At 57.8% G+C, this 20,245-nt stretch overlaps 1 protein-coding gene across 11 annotated transcripts in view; it reads right to left on the bottom strand.

The window, feature by feature from the left end:
• MBP (myelin basic protein) overlaps positions 1-19,816 on the bottom strand; it is a 116,175-nt gene extending 96,359 nt beyond the window's left edge. Inside the window, exon 1 of one of the 11 annotated variants that reach the window (XR_007455209.1) lies at positions 19,573-19,813. Coding sequence is in view for 5 of the 11 variants with exons in the window: in XM_049619278.1 (XP_049475235.1) it covers positions 19,573-19,731 (159 nt within the window). In the remaining 6 variants the exon portion in view is untranslated. Of the gene's footprint in view, positions 1-15,529; positions 16,353-16,701; positions 16,924-17,287; positions 17,385-19,572 lie in introns of those variants that run through there. The other 10 variants (XM_049619278.1, XM_049619279.1, XM_049619285.1 and 7 more) reach the window with 10 other exon arrangements.
• Positions 19,817-20,245: the final 429 nt, after the last annotated feature.

Genomic DNA, 20,245 nt, shown 5'->3' with positions numbered 1-20,245 from the left:
GGGGGTTTCTGGAACCTTCTATAATGCCCGCATGGTTACCCACACTGGTGTGAGCTGGGGGGGGGGAGGGGGAGCTAGAAGTGAGCATAAGCCTCACACGTGAGTGATCCAGTTTTACTGGAAAGCAACCCAGCCGCTGGGCCTTTGTGGTTTATAGTTCGACCCTCGTGCAGCCGGGACCCACGGCACCTCGGAGGGCACCCTGAAGGCACCCACAGGGACCGAATCCCCGGGGGGTGTCTGGGTGCACCTGCACAGGAGGCTGACGTGCGCAGGGATGCGGAGGCGGAGACACCACACTTCCAGCTGCTCTCACTCTGTGAAGGGCACACGCGGCAGGTCGGAGCCGGGCTCCAGGGCAGGCTGTGCTGGGCGACGTGGGGCAGCTGGCTCCACCTCTCTGGGCCTCAGCTTCCTTTCAAGTGGAGGGAAGAAAAGCCCTCTCACTGCCCAGTGGTGAGAACGAGGCACCCCGTGGGGGGCTCTAGGCACCCTGGCTTCCGTCCCTCCGTCCCTCCATCCTCCCAGCAGGTGCATGGGAGCACGTGCTGGGGGGTAAACAGCTGCAGCCACCATCGCTGACTGCGTGTGTACCGCAGAGACCTTTCCAGGGGCTCCCCCAGGCGGGGGCATCCCCTCAGGCTGACAAGGTCAAGGGAAGGGAAGGGGGCAGGGACAGCAGCGGCCCTTGAGAAGCCCGGAAGCGACACCAAACAAGGAGCCCGTAAGGAGAGCTCCCCTGAACCACAGAGCAGCCCAGCACGGCAAGTTAACTGAGCACTTCTGCTGGTTCGAGGCTGTAGTCACCACGCAGGCGACAAAGGAGACTGCGAGCAAGGGACTCCAGAGACAGCGGTTCCCCTACGGAAGAGCCTTCGGAAACGGAAACGCTAACTGGCTGTGTCTGAGGCACCGCCACGTGCGTTTTTACAGGCAATGGGCTAACGTTATTGTGACACAGAGAAGGTCTCCATACCGGTCTTCCCAGAAATCACCCAGACCCTCTTACGTGCGCCCAAACCTCCCAGAATTCGGGGACTGAGCCTGGAGCTGCCCACGAAGCTGGGAGCGGCCGTGCGGGGTCAGGGTGACGGGGGCAGCTGGTCTGCTACTGTCCCTCACGGTGCCTTTGGGCTCAAGGCATCCGCCTTGTAGGTTATGCAATTACAGGAAGAGCCCTGTAAGCTTTGTTCCCATTTCACAGCTGAGAAAGTGAAGTTCAGAAGACTGAATCTAGCTTTGAGGGTACTGTGCTTTTAGGAAAGTATTTTAAGTAAAACTAGGGATTGTTTTAACATACTATAAATATGTCTTATGTGGAATAAACCATTACAGTAGGTCTAAGCATCGTACATTTTCTAAATTATTAATTAGCACAACAAAAGTAAGTAAGACCTTACTCTAGCAAGTAGCCTTGAAAACAATACGAACTTATAGGAACCCATTCCTTTAAACACCTGTATGGGGGGCGGGGTACACACGTTTAACAACGGAAGGGCAGAGGCTTTCTTAAATCCCTACCGGGTATCTTACAAGAATAACTGGTGAGAAGTGCACGTGAGAAATTATTTGGGTTTTAATTCCCTGCCTGCCAATAGTTGTTACCTGTAGAGCTTCCTTAGCAAGTTTGATTTCTCTCGGCTTCTGGTTTTCCCTTGGGATCGGACACCTGTAGCAATGTGCTGTGGAGGGGTCAGTAACGTGATGGGCCGACAGCCACGGCCCTGACCACACATCAGGAAGAGAACTGCCCTCTCCCCCTCTTACAGAATGGCTGGTATGTCACATAAGGTGCCGAATGCAGAGTGAGACAGACAGGGAGTTAATTAGGACCCCAAAGAGCCTATCTGCCACACATGTCTTAACTGGAAAAGTTCAACTTTCCTGTAATAACATTTTTTTTAAATAAATAATTGCTTCGTGATCAGTGTCGAGCCAGAGGGCGATGTGCCTTTGTCATCGGTCTCTGGTGCGACTGTTCACGTGTGCTGTTTCAGAGCAATGTTTTCCCCGTCCTGGGTGCACTTGCGGGAGTGTGGGCGGGGCCAGTAAGAAGCGCAGTGGCAGGGCACTGGGGGGTGCCGGGAGGGACGGGCTGGGGTCTGCACTGACCACAGAGACGGGTCCAGGCGTAGAGCCCACAGAGAATTTGCTAAAATCTATCCCCTAGGATCCCTGAGAGTCACTGCCAGCCGAGAGGAGCGTTAACATGTACTTAGAGCAGCAGGATGTAAAATCCCACCGGGCTGGGAACTTCTGCTTTCTTTCATTTTTTAAATCACGAAGGCAACGTTTTCACAAGTCCATGTACTTTGTCATTAACCATTAACGGGATTTTTGCTTTTTACTAGACTTTAAAAGGTCAACAGACTTCACTGTCACTACTACAGTTCCTGCTTCATCTGGGCCCTGGGTCTGAACGGCCCCCGCACCTCGTTACTGGGGGCCAGTAGCCAGTACCCAGGAGATGCCCTGTGGACACCTGCTGTGGGGCGGGGATCTGGGTCCTCGGGACGCAGTGTGTCAATCACGAGTATTGGAATCACCAGGTGCTATACATTCTAGAAGAATGCAAAGTAGGAGGAGGATCGTGGATTTGCACAGAAGTGGTCTATTTGACCTCTGGATCGCGGGTTGAAGATGGAGAGGAAAACTGTAGAATTTAGACTGATAGGGTGTAGTCAGGGTAGCCCGGAAACGGGGTAACCTGAATAAAGGTAGTAAGACAGGAGGCTGTGAAACTGCCAAAGGGGCATCATCATTTCCTTTCTGGGAACGCGAACCACAGACAGACGGACCCCCAGGAGAGCTGCAGGCCGACCCTCCCAAGGGAAGCACCCTCGCCGTATCTGCCCTGCGCGGGGAGACCGCTAACCTCAGAGATCCCAGCCTTTCCCGACACCGTCCGCCCCAGTGGCGAGCGGGGCTCCAAACGCTCGTCAGTCGCACGAGACATGTCCGTCAATACAGCGAACTGAACACGAAGAGGGAGTCGCCAGCCGTCCCGTCCACCCCGGGGAAGGCCGCACACCCTTGGTGAAATGCACCCAAAGCAAACAGGGTCTCGTTTGATATTTTTCAATTGAAAGGTCTAAAGGTTTTCTAGTCAGGAGGGGTAGCGTTTTAAGGATTTTGAGCCATCTCACAAAAGGAGACGTGGGAGGAAGGGAGGGTTTTCTTAAGTTCAGAAGCTCGTTGTTCGGGATGAAAGCAGCGTTGAGGGATGACAGACTCGGAGTCTGGGCCCCTGGTTGGCTGCGACCTGGCCCCCCGGCCTCGAGCAACTCACCTAACCTGAGCCTCGGCCCCCACTTGTAAAGGGGGCGGTGACACCTGCCTGACCCACCTGAGCAGGCGGCTGTGAGGTTCGGGTAACACGGCCGCGCCGTGACACGTGCAGGAAGCGGGAACGCGGGACTGTCTCCGCAGTAGACAGCGCTGGGCAAAGACGCTGAAAAGGATTTGTGAGCCGTCATCTCGGAAACCAAGCCGCGGTCAAAACCCTCGGATTCGACCCACGGGCACCGGTGAGCAGCCGCGACGCGGGCTCCGGGCTGGACGTCCTCAAGCTCACGCCGGAGCGGCCGCGCTCTCTGTGGCGCAATTTTGAGCCTGGGGACACAGGCGTGAGGCTGAGCCGGGCTGTTCCACGCTCTGCAAGTCCGCACCAGGCTCCGTCACGGCAAACGGGCGCGTGCGGATCTGCGGCGTGAGCAGCACGGGGAGGGGAACACGGGGGGCATCTGGAAGTTGGGGGTTCTTTCCAGCACGTTGGGAAACGAGGCAGGGAGGACGCCAAGAGCACTTCCGAAGGCCACTCGCGGGCTAGACCTCACGGCGGGCATGGGGGTCCGGCAGCGAACAGCAGGTGACGTGCTCGTCAACCGCGGGAAAGCTTACGGGAGCCGAGGTGAGAACGGGGAGTCTGAAGCAATTTCCGGGGCAAGCACTTGAACGATTCGTACAGCAGAGATGAGAGCAAGCGTCTGGACGCTGGTGTGCGTGCGAACACACAGCCCCCAGGAGAAAGGAGGCAGGGAGGCCGAGGGAGGCCGACCAGGCTCGGTTTGAGTTTCCGACTCAACAGCACGTGGGCCTCGGAATGGCCCGGTGACACCCCCGTTTTCTCCCATTTCGTGTCACTGGAGGGAGAGTCCTCAGCGGTCCGGACCCCCTTCCCCCTCCCCTCCTGGCTGATGACTGGGTCTCGCCCCACGAGGCCCCTCCCCGGCCTGCTACTGCGCACAGAGAATAAAGTCTCCGGGCACAAACAGGCGGTAGGAAGCTGGCCTTGCTCCGTGTCACAAGTCACGTTGAGACGGGCCTTGCCGACGCGTGGGGAGAGGATCGGATCGGGGCACCCCCTTCCCCCAGCAGGTGGGAAGTCTGGAGACCCCGCAGCACCGCTGGCCCGACTCCGTCACCGCGAGCGAATGCTGGGCCCCGCTGCCCCTGTGAGGCTCCGTGTCAGGCAGGCAGCGCACAAGCTGTCCCAGCCAGGGGCCCAGCACCGGGACGAGGCAGGCGGGGGTTCAGAGCGGAGGTATCTAGAGCCTGAGTAACAGGGGTGGGCAGGGCATGCCCTTTCTTGCAGACGCTCCCCGCCTGGCGCTGAGGGTTCTGGCCCACATGGCTCCAAACGCGTAAACCTGGGACGGTGAATGTTACTTCCCGGAGGTGCTTGGAAACAACTGGTTAATATTTTACAGGCACCTGAAGATACAAACCCTGGGTCAGAGGATAATCAACCCCCGCAGGGGCCTTGCCTTCCGGGACCGGCCCACGGGCATCCCCCTCCTCGGCCCCCGCGGGGAGTCACGCGTGCGACATCATCACAGGGGTGTTAGGCCACACGGCCCAGGGCGCCGGCCATCAGCCACACCTGCCTGGTCACCAGAGATCCGGGGGTGCCTCGTGACCCGGGGCACTGTCAGCGGCAGTGAGAAGAAACTCAGATGCTCTGGGCATTGCTCAGAGCCCGGGCCAGTGATCAAACGACAGAACGATGTGTGTTCGACTCAGTGCATCTCAACCCACCTCCACGACGACTCACACATTCCTTGACATCAGACATGATGGCTCATGATCATTAAGCACAGGGAGGAAATGCGCCTGCTCGGGCAGTAGGTTTCTGTGTGGCCTGGGGCCAAAAGAGCATAGTCTGAGTCTTAACTAAGATAAAGCTGTGTTTCGGATCCTAGAACTGTTGATCTAAAACCTCCAGATCCAAATCACCAACCCCTAAGTGGTCCCACAGAGACAGCAGATCTCACTGGCACCTTATCTTCACACAGGCACGCAGCATAGTACTGAGTGACTTCTTTCCAGAACCTTCCAGATTGCAATCAGGGAAAAGAATGCTACGCCTGGTCACCAACCCACCATGGCCTGCAGGAGACCCTCCTCGGAGCCGTCTAGTGGGCCCGAGGCTCACCCGGGCGTGCCACAAGTTACTGGGTGAGTCTGCACTTCTCGAGACGCAACGGAGAGACCCAGGACGCTGCGGAGTGGTAATCGTATTTACAGAAACGGCGGGAAGACGCGTCGCGGGAGAGCAGGACGCAGCGACGGGGCTGTGGGTTTGGATCCAGGAGGCCGACAGCAGCCGTCATGACGGGGTGACGACGTGACAGGTGCTAGATGGACGCGTCAACGGTGTGACTTCTTTGTGTTCCCCCTGCGCTGAGGGGGGGCTCTAACTGAGCTCTCGGTTTACAGAAGATGAGCCTCTGACGGTCCCTGAGTTCCGGCTCAAGCTCGGCCTCGAATGGACCCGGGCACCTGGGCACGGCCCCCAATTTCCTCTGAGAAAGGATTTCTCCATGCATTGAGTCTTGGCTTCATTAAGGACAAAAGCTCCATCCAAAGGTCAGAGGGGGCCCCTCTTCCTCCATCTCAGGCCTTTTAACGTATGCTCTCCTGGTACAAAACACATTAGCGACAACTTCACAAAGCCTTCCTTCCTCACCTCCTTCTGCCTAAAAACCACCGCAAAGCAACGGTAAATAATGAAGCTTGACACGACCACATCATGCAATGAAGTCTCTTTTCAAGCTGTTCCTGAAAAACGGCACTTAAAGGAATAATTACAGGAGCGCCTGGGGGGCTCAGTCAGTTGAGCCTCTGACTCTTGGTTTCAGCTCAGGTCACAATCTCCAGGTTCGTGGGTTTGAGTCCCACCTTGGGCTCTGTGCCGACAGCCAGGAGCCTGCTTCAGATTCGTGTCTCCCTCTCCCTCTGCCCCTCACCCACTCATGCTGTCTCTCTCAAAAAGAAATAAACTTAAAAAAAAATAAAGGAATAATTACATAACAGGCAATCAAGAGTGCAGGAAGCATATTGTGAACACAAGATTGCCGGAAGCTTGCATTCTGAACTTGAGCTTTTGAAGCAGTTTCTGCGCAGCATTTGGTTTCTAAGTGGTACCTTGAAGGCGCAGGAAGATCGATATCCTTTCAGAAGGCACTGATTTATTACCACCAGGTTGAGGCCTTATGATTTTCTTGTTCCATCAAAATCAAGATCGTCTGGGATGGCCTTTTGTAGGCTATAAAGTGCTTCCCTGGTGAACTGCTATAATACTATCATGAGGGGTCTTAACCCTTCATACTCCATACAAACCGCAGCATTTCTTACTTGACCCTCATCCCAGATTCAGATGAAGGGCGGGGACATCTAAAGAGCGGAACCAGCTTACTTGAAAGAGCAAAGGAACAGGACGTGTGGGAGAAAACAGGCTTGGGGCAGAAAACCCGGATTCTAATACCACCTGCCCGTGGCAGTGAGGCGGCCGTGGACGGGCCCCCTGGCCTCTCTGGGCCCCGTTTGCTGTGTTTCTGGAGAAACCGGGGGCTGGACAAGGCTGGCTCCAGACTCGGCAGCCGCTAATAGCGTTCAGATTCCACCAGGGCTGAGCACAGACTTCGCACTCCCTGTGTCTTTACAACTGGAGCGTTTCCTGACAAGGTTTAGGCAAAGCCGCCCACGCTGTGTCCGACTGCTGACGACAGCTGGCTTCCTGAAGCCAGAGGCCAAGTCCAGGACGAGATGCTATGAAAACTCACGACGTGAGCATCTCCTTGGTGCTCGGTGCCAGAAGGAGCATCGGAGGAGCAGGGCGAAAAGAGCTGGACTGCGTCACGTGCCCACACGAGCGTGTACTTGCCCGTGCACGCCCATGCACGGTGCGTCCGTGCTGTGTCTCTCCCTCTTCTGAGATCTGGGTAGGAGGACACAGACGTGTTGTCCCGCCGGTCACTTTGAAGGCGGATCCTCAGACCTCACCTCACCTACTTGTGCCTGAGACCTTTCTAGAGCGAGACAGGGTCCGCCTGGGAAAGAAAACCCCACAGGCTGTCAGAGGCCAGTTCCAGAGGCACATTGCTACCTTCCCAACACCAGAATGGTGATGAGGACGTCGTAGGTACTCGAAGCTGTCCCCTCTCTCAATCACATGTGCACATGCCCATTTACACGTGCACACACACACACACACATGGCACACGTGTGTTTGGAGACCCGTCGTCGGTCTGTGGCATCCCACGGAACCAGAGCAACCTGTGAACCGTGGGGAGGCCTGAGGGGTAGGAGCGGCCGGGAGGTCCGTCCAGCCTGGTGCACCGGCAGGGGAGGAGTTTTGGATCCAGGGGCACTGAAGGGCCGTCTCGGGGCAGAGCCCTCTGAAAACAGAAGCCCTTGCTCAGAAGGAACCAGAAAGGAAGTGTGGGTCCACACGCCGGTTGGGGTGCCGAGCACAGAGGGCGGCGGCCAGAGTCGCAGGCCCCGCCCTCAGCTCCGCACGGAGCCCTCCGACGCTTGGTCGCATGGGGACCAGAGGAGCAGAAGTGGTGGAGGGTGTGGAAGCCCCGGACCAGCAGCCTCCCCCACGCGCTGTGTGCAGGTGTCCACGGTCAAGGGCAAACACGGGCTCCTATGGGGCCGGGAGGTGATCCAGCACGGAGGTGGGACGCAGCCCTTCAGAAGACAAGGTGGCCCCGGGGTCACATAAAGCCGCACCTGTGCTCCGCTCACCAGTCACTGGTCACGACAGGCCTGGGTGACACCACGTGGAAACATACTACAGTGTGTAATAGATGTCGAGGGGCGAGCGTTCTTACGTGAGTTAATTACCCTTTCAGAGTGCTAAGGTAGACATTATATTCTAATAAAACTTCGCCCAAATGTCGTTAAACAGAAGCACCCGAAGCCAGGTGAATCCAAGCAGCATCCGGCACGGCGACTGGCTGCCAGGTGGAGGGCAGCCTGGTTATCTGGTCACCGGCCGGGTTGCCGGGGCAGAGGAGCCCAGCAGGGACCACTGGTGCGAAAGCCAGGCCCACGGCTGAGGCTGTCCCAAGACCTCACTGTAGGCACGGCGTGGGGCCTGGGCTTCCCTGTCCGCACGTTTTCACATCTGCCCTCCCATGGCCTCCACCAGACACCATCAGATGTCTGTGATCAGTCAGGGAGCCCAGAGCGACCACGCCCGGGACCCCACCCGATGACAGGTGTCACGGTCATTAAGTGTCACTCCACTGGAGGAGGTCAGGGACAAACCCCGGTTGAGCCCGGGGCGCCTTCTTCAAATTCGTCTTGGAGCCCACGTCACGAGAGCAAATGGAGTCACGTCGCGGAGACGCAAGGTCTGAGGTGACCGGATCACGGTAGCTTGCGCAAAGGCACCACCGGCGACCGTCTCTTTCTTCATGAGCAAATTCAGTTGTGTTTTTACTTTTGGAGGGGTTTGAAGTTTGTCCCGGTTCTAATGTGCTCTCCCATTAAAACGTCCTTTTCCTACAGCACACTTCACTTGGGTGTTGCTAATCCCCTGTAAAGGCAGATCTACGGACCCTCGTTTATAGATGGTGTTAGGACGGTTCCCTAATGTGGTTTCGACCGTGACCTCGCACTGCATTTTCAGGGAGTTCATCTGCCGACTGTGTGCACTCACACCCTGCTTCACAGAGCAAGTTCCCACCAGCAGCCTGAAATGAGTAAGGTCAGCTTCCAGCATCTGGTCTAAATCCCTCTCTCTTCAAAAATGAGTCTGACATACGCAAACGACAAGAGAATAAAAGAGCCATCATCTCCCGTTTGGAACCACACCGCCTCTCAGACAGCAACACACGGCGATGAGCGGAAGCTATGGATGCATTACGCCGTCTCTGAAGTGTCATCGATCGTCTTCATATTTCTAGGAAGGACAGGGCAGCTGCTGCTGACAGTCAGACACCCTCGGTCCCAGCTAGCCCAAGGTTATTACATTTTCAGACACCAAAGAACCAGAATGAAAACAACCACGGCACCCTCACGGCCACGCGTGCACATACGCACACACAAGCAGACACACACCACCACTTCCTAATTCTGTTAAATTCCTGCTTTAATTGATCTGGTCTTTTAAGGCAGGACAGTAAGCCGAGTCAACCTTAGGACTGGGCGTACTCCTGCACAATCCGGACCCTGCTGTGTCAGCTGTTTGGTGATGATCAGAATCAGCAGAGCCCGTCCCTCCGTGGATGCGGCAGGCACGAGCCCCACACGCTGCGAAATGACGCCCAGGCCAGTAGACGTACGTGGAGGTTTCCCAGAACGCACAGGCGGCAGCCAACACCCATCCCTCATCGGCAAAACGCTACCAAACCACAGACGAGAGCCACCGCTGCTAGAAGCTGAGCGGGGAAGGTGGACATCCTGGAAACACAGCGAGGGAAGGGCCCCGGGGACGAGAGGGCCTATGAGGAAGCAGGACTTCCAGGACGGCCAGACAGGCCACCCCAGGGAGCGGTGCGGGGCTGCTGGGGGAGCAGGAGGCCGGGGAGGGACCTGGGTGCAGGGCAGAGTCCCCCTCACTGTGCAGTGCTGTTGGGGAAGGCCGCCTTGTCTCCCTCCCTCTCCCCGGGGGTCCCGCTCACCAGCAGTCCCGAGGCGTGGCTGTCTGTGCGCAGCGCGGGGCCGTGGGCAGACGCTTTGCCCTGGGAAACCTGTCTGTGTGCATCTAATCCCCCAGTAATACGGAGAAGCTTCTCGGGCCAAGAACCACACCCGTCTTATCTTGGTGGACCTGGGAACGCAGTGTGGAGCATGGTCAACGGGTTTTAAAAGATTAATCGTGTATTCGCTGCATTTGGGAAGCCTGCAACACAGCTCCGTAGCGTTTGCTTTTAGAGCAAGTTTCGCAAAAATGTTAGGCTTCAGGGGTACAGGCATCTGGATGAGAATAGGGGCACCCGTAAATACTCCTCGTCAGAGGCGCCAGTGCTCATTAGGCAGGAAATAAAAGCTATTCTCCAAATACAGAGAAAGTAACAAACAAGACGCAGATAAAAACACGAAAGCATAGAATTTATTTCCCACGGGTCCCTCTTTCTGACGCAAAGTTGCTCGACTAGTGAAACACACGGATTTCGGTGCCCTTATGAAAACGTGTGTGAGCACACACGTGTACGCTCAGATAACCCCGTGTAGACTGGACACGGCTCCTTCCTTCCCTTAGAGCAGGCTCCTCGGAGTCTCCTGGGGACCTTACGAGAACACACACTCCTGCGCCCGATCTCCAAGCTGTGGGTGGTGCGGCGGAAACAGGGGCCCGGGACTCTGCATTCAACAGGAATCTGGATGAAATGTGTGCAGGTGGTTGGCCGACCGGCCAAGGGGGCTGAGGCGCCAGCCCTGTCCCAGCAGCCTCGTGAGAAGACAGGGGGCCCGCGGGCTCCCCGCCAGCCAGCCACCAAGCCGATTCTGCGCCCCCTGGCAATCTACACAGAGGCGGGGGCGGGGGGTTTGCTCTGTGCGAGCTTCGCCTCCAGGTTTCCACGGGACCCCGGATAAGGAAGAACTGTGCCTGCGTGAGTCCTTCCTCTCTGTTTCGGCTGCTGGTTGGGGAGGCGGTGGCCTCGTGTGTCTGCGAGGTCTTTGCCGGAGAAGCGTCCTGCCGGCTCTCGGCTCCCGCCAGCAGGGACAGACTTTCTCCCTGGAGGGCGGGCAGGACGTGGCTGGGGCAGGGGAGATCCCACGGCGCCCGACCCCACAAGGCAGGGACGGCACTTGTGCAGGAAGGCCAGCGAGTGGCGACAAGGCCCTCGGGAGCCCCAACTTTCCCACCCCTACTTAAAACACTGGGGCCATGGGGGCGCCCGGGGGGGGTGGGGGGCTCAGTCGGTTAAGGGTCCGACTCTGATTTCGTCTCAGGCCACGATCTCATGGTTCGTGGGATCGAGCCCCACGTCGGGGTCTGTGCGGACAGCTGGGAGTCTGCTTGGGGCTCCGCCTCGCTCCCCTCTCTGCCCCTCCCCCGCTTGCTCACAGGCGGTCACTCCTTCTCTCTCTCCTCCTCTCTCTCTAAAGAAACTTTAAAACAAAACAAAACCACCGGGACGGCCACACTCGCCACCCTCTCTGACAAAAACCAAACTGTCACCCAACTGCGCTGCAGCAAAGAGGAGTCATTCTCTGAGACACGAATCTCACGCAACGGGATGCAGCGAGGTGCACTGCTCCCGCGGAGCCGGGTCTCCCCAGGCCCCAGGCCGCTGGGTGGTGGAGACGCTGGGCCGGGTCCCCGGGTGGGCAGCACTGGCCCCACGCTGGGCGGGGGGGTGGGGGGGGTGGGGACGTGGCGCCGTGATGAGTGAGGGCCCAGCTGCCGAATACTCAGAGCGCACGGTCACCAGACGTCCAGGTGGTCAGCACCAGATGCTGACCACCGATCACAAGGAAACCCGCAAGCAAGTACAATCCCGTCACGTCTGCGTACAGGAGCATCAGCAGCCCTCGCGGTTGTCTGGGTGTTTTTTTTTTTAATTTTTTTAAAAAAATTTTAAAAATTAAAAAAAAATTTTTTTTAACGTTTGTTTGGAGGGGCAGGGAGAGAGGGAGGCGCAGAATCCGAAGCGGGCTTCAGGCTCCGAGCTGTCAGCACAGAGCCGATGCGGGGCTCGAACCCACGAGCCGCGAGATCATGACCTGAGCTGAAGTGGGACCCTTAACCCACTGAGCCACCCAGGCGCCCCTTTCTGGGTGGTTTTAAAACAGGGGAGATACATAAACCAACCCCAAACCTTCGTTATGGCATAAATCACAATCCGCGTGCTGCTGAAAACCGCTGCATTTAATGAAATACTGAACGGCTCTTGTGACTATCGTTGTGTTTTAAACTGTACAAGGGGCGCCTGGGTGGCTCGGTCGGTTAAGTGTCCGACTTCGGCTCAGGTCATGATCTCGCGGTCCGTGAGTTTGAGCCCCGTGTTGAGCTCTGTGCTGACAGCTCAGAGCCTGCAGCCTGTTTCAGATTCTGTGTCTCCCTCTCTCTCTGCTCCTCCCCTGTTCATGCTCTGTCCCTCTCTGTCTCAAAAATAAATAAACGTTAAAAAATAATTAAAAAAAAAATAAACTGTACAACACGTAGCCAAGAGAAGCACTTCATCCTCAGGAAAAACAGCCAAGGGGCTCTGAGCAGAAGCTCATTTCCTGTAAGAAGGCTGTGGCTACAGGCCTCAGAGAAACCCCCTCACACTCTGAAAGGTGTCACCCGCTTGGTTATCATCTACCAGCCGCTGACCCCTTTTCAAAGTCAGGGTCGGTTTTGCTGTGCTGTGTCTTACCCCCATCAAGAGAGAGCTTCTCATGCTCCCGCACGTGAAAAAAGTGAGTGTTTTCCTACCTGTTTCTTTCCTCCCAAGAAGAGCTGTTCTGCAAAGGCCTCTGGTTTCTGAGCGGTCCCCAGGCGCTCATGTGGCCGGCCTGGCACGGGGCGGGGTTGAGCCCTTGGGCCTGCTGGTGCCACTAGGGGGTGGCCGGATTCGACGGCTGGCTGAGGGACTGAGAAGGAGCACTGCCAGGCTTCCCCATTGGGTGCCAGGGAGGGCCTGGACCCATGAACACACAGCCTTCCTGCAGAGTCCACTGTTAGCCCGTCTGTGTCCTTCCAGAAAACACATCTGACTGGGGGAGGCGGAGCTTAGTTACGCCTTTGAATGGGTTTTATGGACGTCCTGAAGATGTATGTCTATATCCAAGAACAGGTGTCACATAAACAGAAACTCCAGGCCGAGAGGTTCAGAGGACTAACCCTTATTTAAAATAACCTTTGGGGACAGAGTGGCAGCTCTTTTGTGCCCATGGGGGACTGTCCCCAGCATCGGCCAGCACACACGGAATCCAGGTGCAAGCAGGTGGGCGTGTGCGTGTCAGGTTGTGTGTGTGGAGAAGTGTGTGGGTGTACGTGTCTCTGCGTGTGTGTGGGTGTGTGGGGTGTGGCCAAGAACTAGGCCCTCAGGCACTGAGAAAGCCTCTCTCGGCCCCTGCCCTGCTCTCTGCCTCTCAGCCCCGTCTCTCCATGCTCTTTCCCCTTTGTTAAAACTTGCCTTTTGGTATATTTTTTATATTTATCTCTACCGTAACACTAAGCGTGCAACGTGGCTCATCGCTTATTACCAATAAAACCGCATTTCCTTTCTTTTGTTTTGGAAAATGTTAACCCCTTCACTCTCAAAGAAAGTGAATTAGCTAAAAGGAAGTCAAGATCCCACGGAGAGTTTTCTGATGTAAGGCAAGCCTGTTGTGACACTTGCGAGGGAAGGCACAGGGCCCTCAGGAACCACCGCGATTTCTATTTTTTAATTAAAAAAATTTTGATGCTTATTTATTTCTGAGAGGGAGAGAAAGAGAGAGTTCACGTACGAGTTGGGGAAGGGCAGAGAGAGAGGGGGACAGAGGCTCCACAGCCGGCTCCGGGCTGTCGGCACAGAGCCCGACATGGGACTCAAACCCAGGAACCGCGAGATGATGACCTGAGTCGAAGTCAGACGCTTAAGTGACTGAGCCACCCAGGCGCCCCGGCCGCCATGCTTTTAATAAAGAAAAGCAGAGAGGACCCAGTCTGCCTGACGTTAAGGTTTACTCCCCCGGGACGGTAATCCAGACAGTGTACCCTGGCGGACGGAACAGACACCCACAACCCAGAAACAGACGCGCACAAATCTGACGAAGGAGGAAAGCACCTTGGGGGAGGGGTGACCCTCCCTTCGACAGCAGCCTGGGAACAACCAGACACTCAGGCCAGAACCAACCGAACAAAGCCAAAAGCCCTCAACCTGCCCTCACGCTTCGGGAGAAATTAAATCGGCCTTCAGCGGAACGTGCAAATCTGCAATACGTAGAAAAAACAACGGGGGAAAAGCCTCCAGGATGTCAGGCTCACAGAAAATTCTTACTTACCCACCCCCACCATCACAACTCATAAAAGGAAATCACTGCAAACCACCGGGACCCGCGTCTAGAACACATTAAGGACAATCAAGGCCAAACAGCCAGTCAGACACGAGCAGGCTGTTCACCGACGGGATACACAGATGGCAGTTACACTCATGAAAATCTGCAACATCGTTACCGGGGAGGGAAGTGCAAATTAACATCACGACGTCACGTGAGACACCTTAGCTGTTCTCACAGCTAAACTGAAAAGCAGCGAGGGTGCTGAATGCCCACAAGGTTGTGCACATCCTGGGTCACTCCTCCCTTGCTGGTGCAGAAAAGAGTGTAGCTGTCTTTGTGTTTGTTTTCATACAATTAAACATGCGCTTACCCTATGACTTAGCAATTGACCTCTCAGGCATGTATCCCAAAGACATGAGAACTACGTTCGCAGGAAAACCTGTCCGTGGATGGCCACAGCGATTTTATGCTCGATAACCCCAAACTGGAAATGATCAGCGTGCCTTTCAAAGAGTGAATGGTTGAAAACCAAAGAATCCAGAGTGGCCCATCCGTACCATGAGATACTGCTCAGCAATAAACCAGAAAGACCGCCAGATATATAACCAACTTGGACGGATCTGAAGAGAATTGCGCTTAGTGGAAAAAAAAAAAAGCCAGTCAAAAAGAAAGGCTGCATGTTGTAAGACTCCATTTCTACAGCATTCTCGAAATGATGAAATTGTAGAAAATGGGGAACAGGACTTGTGGTGCCAAGGGCTCGGGGAGGGGGAGGGGGGAGGGTGCACGTTGGCGGTGGCTAGAAAGGACAGGCTGTGGAAACCTGGGGTGGCAACGTCTTACTTGACTGTCGGCGACCACATGATTCAACTGACATTTGGAAGTTCAGGTGGCAACAGAACATCCCAGGGAAGGCTGCGGTCTAGTTTTCAGCACAAAGTCACTGCCATCAGCCACCAAGCAGCAAGAAAGACCCAGCGTTCAGAACCACCACAGAGGATTCAGAGGCAAATCACAAAGCAAGTGACTTTTCCCAAACTTTCTTATCTGGGGGCAGAGTGTGATAGTTTAGGTAAAGATTTTCACCCTGGATTTGAACCAAATACTTTTGTGTGACCCCAGGTTAATAAAAGTAGTCATTTCAGAACAGTTACAACCCTGAGAGTTACTGTTAAGCGATGTGGTGCAGTAACTTTTAACCGGTTTCCTTCCCTTCAGGTTTTTGTTCATTCCATTAAAAAAACCCCACAAAAAACTACTGATGGGCATTCTTCCTTGTCTGGGCTGCCCGCCTCGTGCGGGCCACCCGGCTTACCCTTCAAGAGCCGCTGGGTCCCAGGCTCCCCGGCTCTACACCAGGCAGTGATGTCTCTCAGGGTGGTCCCTGACTTGGAGGCCGTGGTCTGTAAAATGTCTCCCTGACCTTGGCCGGTGAAAATCTCAAATAACCACGGGTGTTACATAGGATGCTCCCCACACTCCACTTCCTCTGGAAACCTCCTTCTAGCAGCGTGGGCGTCCCTGGCCGGATGAGCGGCCCCCCGGAACCACGCTCACACCCCTCAGCACACATCCCGGCTACCTCAAGCAGAGAGGGACGCAACACATGTCGCTGCCTCTCAGGTTGTCGCAACTGGAAAACAGAACAGGAACCAGAACGCGCCCATTTCCTGCCAGAGCCTTACTGAGATCCCCCCACAAAAAAACGTACACGTTCTGCAAACTCCACTCCGCCTTCCGATAAGAGGGGAGAAAGCAGATCCTAAAAGAAACCAGGCGCTGCCACCAGCATCCCACAAGACCCGGGCCACCTGGGCGCCAGCGCCCCGAGAGCACCACACACACACCCTGGGGGTCACCGACCCCCCCCCCCACGCGTCGGGCCCAGGAGGGGCGCGCGCGCCGCCCGCTCCCAGGCGCCAGGAGCGCAGGTGGGCGCAGGTGGACCCCGGTGGCCGCGGGCGGCGCGCGACGGAGCTGGGACAGGCCCCGAGAAAGCGGAAGCCAGGCGTCTCCGGTCCCCGCCCCCCGCGATCAAAGGGAAACTTGGTCCGTCTGGGGCGGGGCGGGGGCGTCCGCGGGGCTCCACGCGGGGAATCTGCAGGCACTTTAACCGGGTAGGGACCCCCCCCCCCCAAGCCTGCTCTTCAGCTCGCCGCCTCCGGCACCCGTCTCCACGCCGCCCAGAGCCGCCTCCTTTGACCTCGGTCACCTCCCACCCCCGAACCCCACCCCCACCGCCAACCCCAGGCCGCCCGCTCTTCCCGCGACGGGGCCGCCGGACCCCGCCAGAGACCATACCCGGCCACCCGTCGGGTTCCCGCGCCCGCCGCTGTAGACCGGCGTCCACACCCGCGCCCACCAGCTCGCAGGGAGACCTCGGGCGGCCTCCTGCGCGCCACCTGCGCCGCTGCCCCGGAGAGCCCCGCGCCCCGCGTCACCCCCCCCCCCAGGTCCCCGAGGCCCGCCCCCGCCTCGATCACCCACCGCGCGCTCGCCGCTCCGAGGCCGAGGGGCGCCACGGGCTCCCACGCCGTCTCTCCGCTGCCCGGGTCCCCCTCGGGGGCGGCCGGGTCCCGGAGCTGCCGGCGCCGCCTTCCGGGGAGGGAGACGCGGGCCGCCAGGGCCGCAGGCTCGTCCTCGCTGGCGCGCGGCGGTGACTGACGGCGGCTGCTCGCGGCCCGGAGCGCACCCCGCCCCCCGCCCCCGCCGCCCCGGCTTCCTGCGAGCCAGGTAAACACGGCCGCCCGCGGAGCCCGCCCACCTGCCGCCCCGCCCCCGCCCCGCCGCCCGGACCGCCTCGGGACCGCTCGGGGACCGCCTGGCCACGCGGAGGGCCGCGGACGCGCGGGGACCGGGGCGCAGAATCGGTGCCGGCGGGGCGAGGCCGGCTTGGGCCGCCTCCGAACCGCTTCTCTGGGAACCTTTCCCAGGGGCCAAGCCTCCGAACCCCAACCCCACCCCCTCCACCCCCCAGGCCGCCAGGAGGGACCTGAGATAAGGTCTCCAGGCCCCTGTTTCTCAGCCTGGCCACTTAGGTCCAAAGCGCAGCTGCCGGCCCGAATCCACCCACCGACTCCCCTTCACTTCCCCGGGCTGGCCTTTGGGAGCCCCAGGTCATTAGCTTTGCGTGGATCCCGGCACCACAAACAGGGGCTCCGTGGGGGCTCTGCGTGTCCCCAGAGGAGGCAGGAGAGAACACACACAAAACAGACCAGAAAACGGCCAAGTGGGAGGGGCGAAGAACCCTGGGTCACCCAAGCGGCGGGCCCCTGGTCAGTGTCACACTTTTGGTCCTGAAGGGAGCCTGCTGTTCGCACATTAGTCACCTGGACACACGGACTTGATGGGCAGGTGGGCTCTCCCGCATGGCTCCTGGCCGCCTCCTGGCGGTGGGGAGGTCGGAGGTGGGAGGGAGAGCTGACATGCTGGTGTCCCTCCTGACTTGGACTCGGGGTCAGGGAATTGAATCTGTCACTGCCCCGGAGCCCACAGGGAGCGGCAGTATTTGTTAGGAGCAGGGGGAAGTATGTAGCGAGCCTGTGTCCCCTGGGCCAGCCAGGTGTGGGTTCACGGCTGTCTGCCCCAACCAGCCGCCCTCAGGGACCCCAGGGGTCTCGCAACCAAGTTCAGGTGCTGGTGATTCTAGGAGAAATCTGTCTGCAGTAATATAAATGTTCAACCTGATCCTCTCTTCGGCAAGACAGATTCCGGAGTGTGAGGTGCGGGGTCAGGAGGAGGAGTGGAAACCACACGCCCCTGTGCCACACTTAAAATTTTCGTGCCTCATGCCCTCGGGCTCCAGGTCAGAAACGGGGAAACAGGGCAAGAGTGAGGGAGCCCGGCTAATACTGAGGGCACACAGGGCCCTGAGTCAGACCCAGGCAGCTCCCAGGTCCCTGACTCACCCACTCCCAACCCCCCCACCCCCACCCCCACCCCAAGCTTCTTAAAGTTCAGACCAGAAGAGCCCAGAACCTGGCTTCCATTTGGATGTCTGTTTCCGCATCACAAACAGCTCCTCCTCCCCCTCCTCCCTGGGGTCGTGCCCTGCAGACTTTCCTGAAGGCTGGGTGGGTGGGGGGAGTCCCTTAGGCCACACTGAAACGGCATCCTTCTTCCATTTCCAGCTGCTTCTGATGGTTTTCAGGGATTTATAGAAACTTTACAAACGCCAGCAGGGGGTCTTTGCAAATGTCCGGCTTGGCGGTTAAAATGCTTTTTAAAGTATTTATAAAATTCCGCCGTGCATATTTTTGGGAGATACAGTGCCCCCCAAATTCATATCCATGGGTACTTGAAAGAAGATGTGTGGGAGGGAGTAACGGACCCTATTCGGTAAAGCGACAGGTGGCGTTTGGAAGGTCCAGTCGTAGGGCTTTCCTCCGTCTGGAAAGTCGGGAGACTTCGGGAGAGTCACGCTTTGTGTAAGGGTGGCCACGCACCCTTAACAAAACACAGACATCCATTTTGCTGAATAAAACTGAAAGAGGTCTTTCGACAAGTAAGGAAAGATGACCCAAGCCTCGCCCTCTCTTTGGTATTTCTGAGAAGATCCTGTTACAATTCCCGCCGACCCGCGTACACGTCGGGCAAGGAGGGCAGGGACCCCCAGGACTCCATCCTGCTGCAGACACACACTCCGTAATTTGCGGTGAGTGGAACTGAACTTCAGATGACCCCAGCCAGAGAAGTAGGCAAATTAACCCAAATAATTTCCAGTGGCCAAGACGGCGTGCATTTTGAGTTTTCTCTTCCGCACCAGCAAACTGCACCCTGGTGATTGTATCTTTGCTTGGACGAGGCCAGAACCCCACGTTCACCCCGGTTCGTCAGTGACAGTTTGCCGGTGACCTTCGCAAAGCAGAAAATGTACCTGCAAAGGCTGGAGGGGTGGACTGCTTCCTCACACGTCCCGGTTAGGAGGTGGGTAGATTCGGCTCGGGTCACAAACACCGGTAGACGAGGGGCGTGCGGTCCAGAAAGTGCAGTTAAGCACAACGCGGCACGAGACGCGTGAACGAGGAGGGAACACTTGAGGGTTCGAGACCGCGACCACGACCCCCACCCCCCGCACGTCACCCCACACTCCTCTCCCGACTTGCGGATGTCCCCGTGGCCTCCACAGCGGCTCCAAGCACCTGTGTGCCCTGGGCCCCCGTGCCCATCCCCCCACCCCCGGCTCGCCCAGCGCGTGTGCGGGTTCAGGGCCCCACTGCGGGGCCGCATGGTCGTGTTTGCACGGGCACCGGGAAAACCCGGTGGCCGTTTCCCCCTCGGGGCGCACAGCCTGATGGGGAAGGAGGCAGGCGGGCACCCCCCCGCGAGCTGGGAGGACCTAGGGTGTGCGGTGCCGACCTTAGAAATCGTGCTCGGGTCTCTGCTGGTTCCAGCACGAAGGGCTTTCCAGGCTCCGCCCTGCGTCCTCCAGGCAGCTCTGGGACGGGACCTGCTTCCCGCGTCCCAAAGGGCCCTGGGCTCCCGAGGGCGCAGCTGAAGCAGACATCCCCCTGTCATCGCCGTTGCAGTTCAGGCCCGCGGGGCCCGCTGCTGGGGGCGACTGAAGACGGTGCCCACTGGGACAGGCAGGGTGGGGAGGGGCACTGAGGCAGAGGGAGGGAGGGGTCTCACCGACAGGCAGGCCTCTGCCCGGCGGGCGGGGTGGGTTCTCGTGGGAACGGACACCAGCCGAGGGGGAGAGGGAGAGATAAGGGCTCTGTAAGGGCGGGCTGGCTGTTCAGATAACACACCCCGTTAGGGGCCCTGCACCCAGAGCGTGGCAGGATGGGTACTTACAAACAGTGGTGGGGCGAAGCCTCCTTCTCACACGGTCCTGCCCCACGCGCCCAGTGCCAAGGACTTCCTCCGGAATGCAAGGGCACCAGTGGGTGGGCATCTCCTTGGTGTCCTTGTTGTTCTTGCAGTTGTCCCAGGGGTTTGACCTAGCAGTGGGGGCTCACCAACAGGAAGATCACGGGTAGAATGAGGGCCTGATCCTTATAAAGAAGTGCCCAGGAGAAAAACAAGACAG

This window comes from Panthera uncia, assembly GCF_023721935.1.
Source record: "Panthera uncia isolate 11264 chromosome D3 unlocalized genomic scaffold, Puncia_PCG_1.0 HiC_scaffold_8, whole genome shotgun sequence".
Classification (NCBI taxonomy): Eukaryota; Metazoa; Chordata; class Mammalia; order Carnivora; family Felidae; genus Panthera; species Panthera uncia.
Note: the sequence above shows the minus strand (reverse complement) of the source record. Positions and strands in the feature narration are given on the sequence as shown.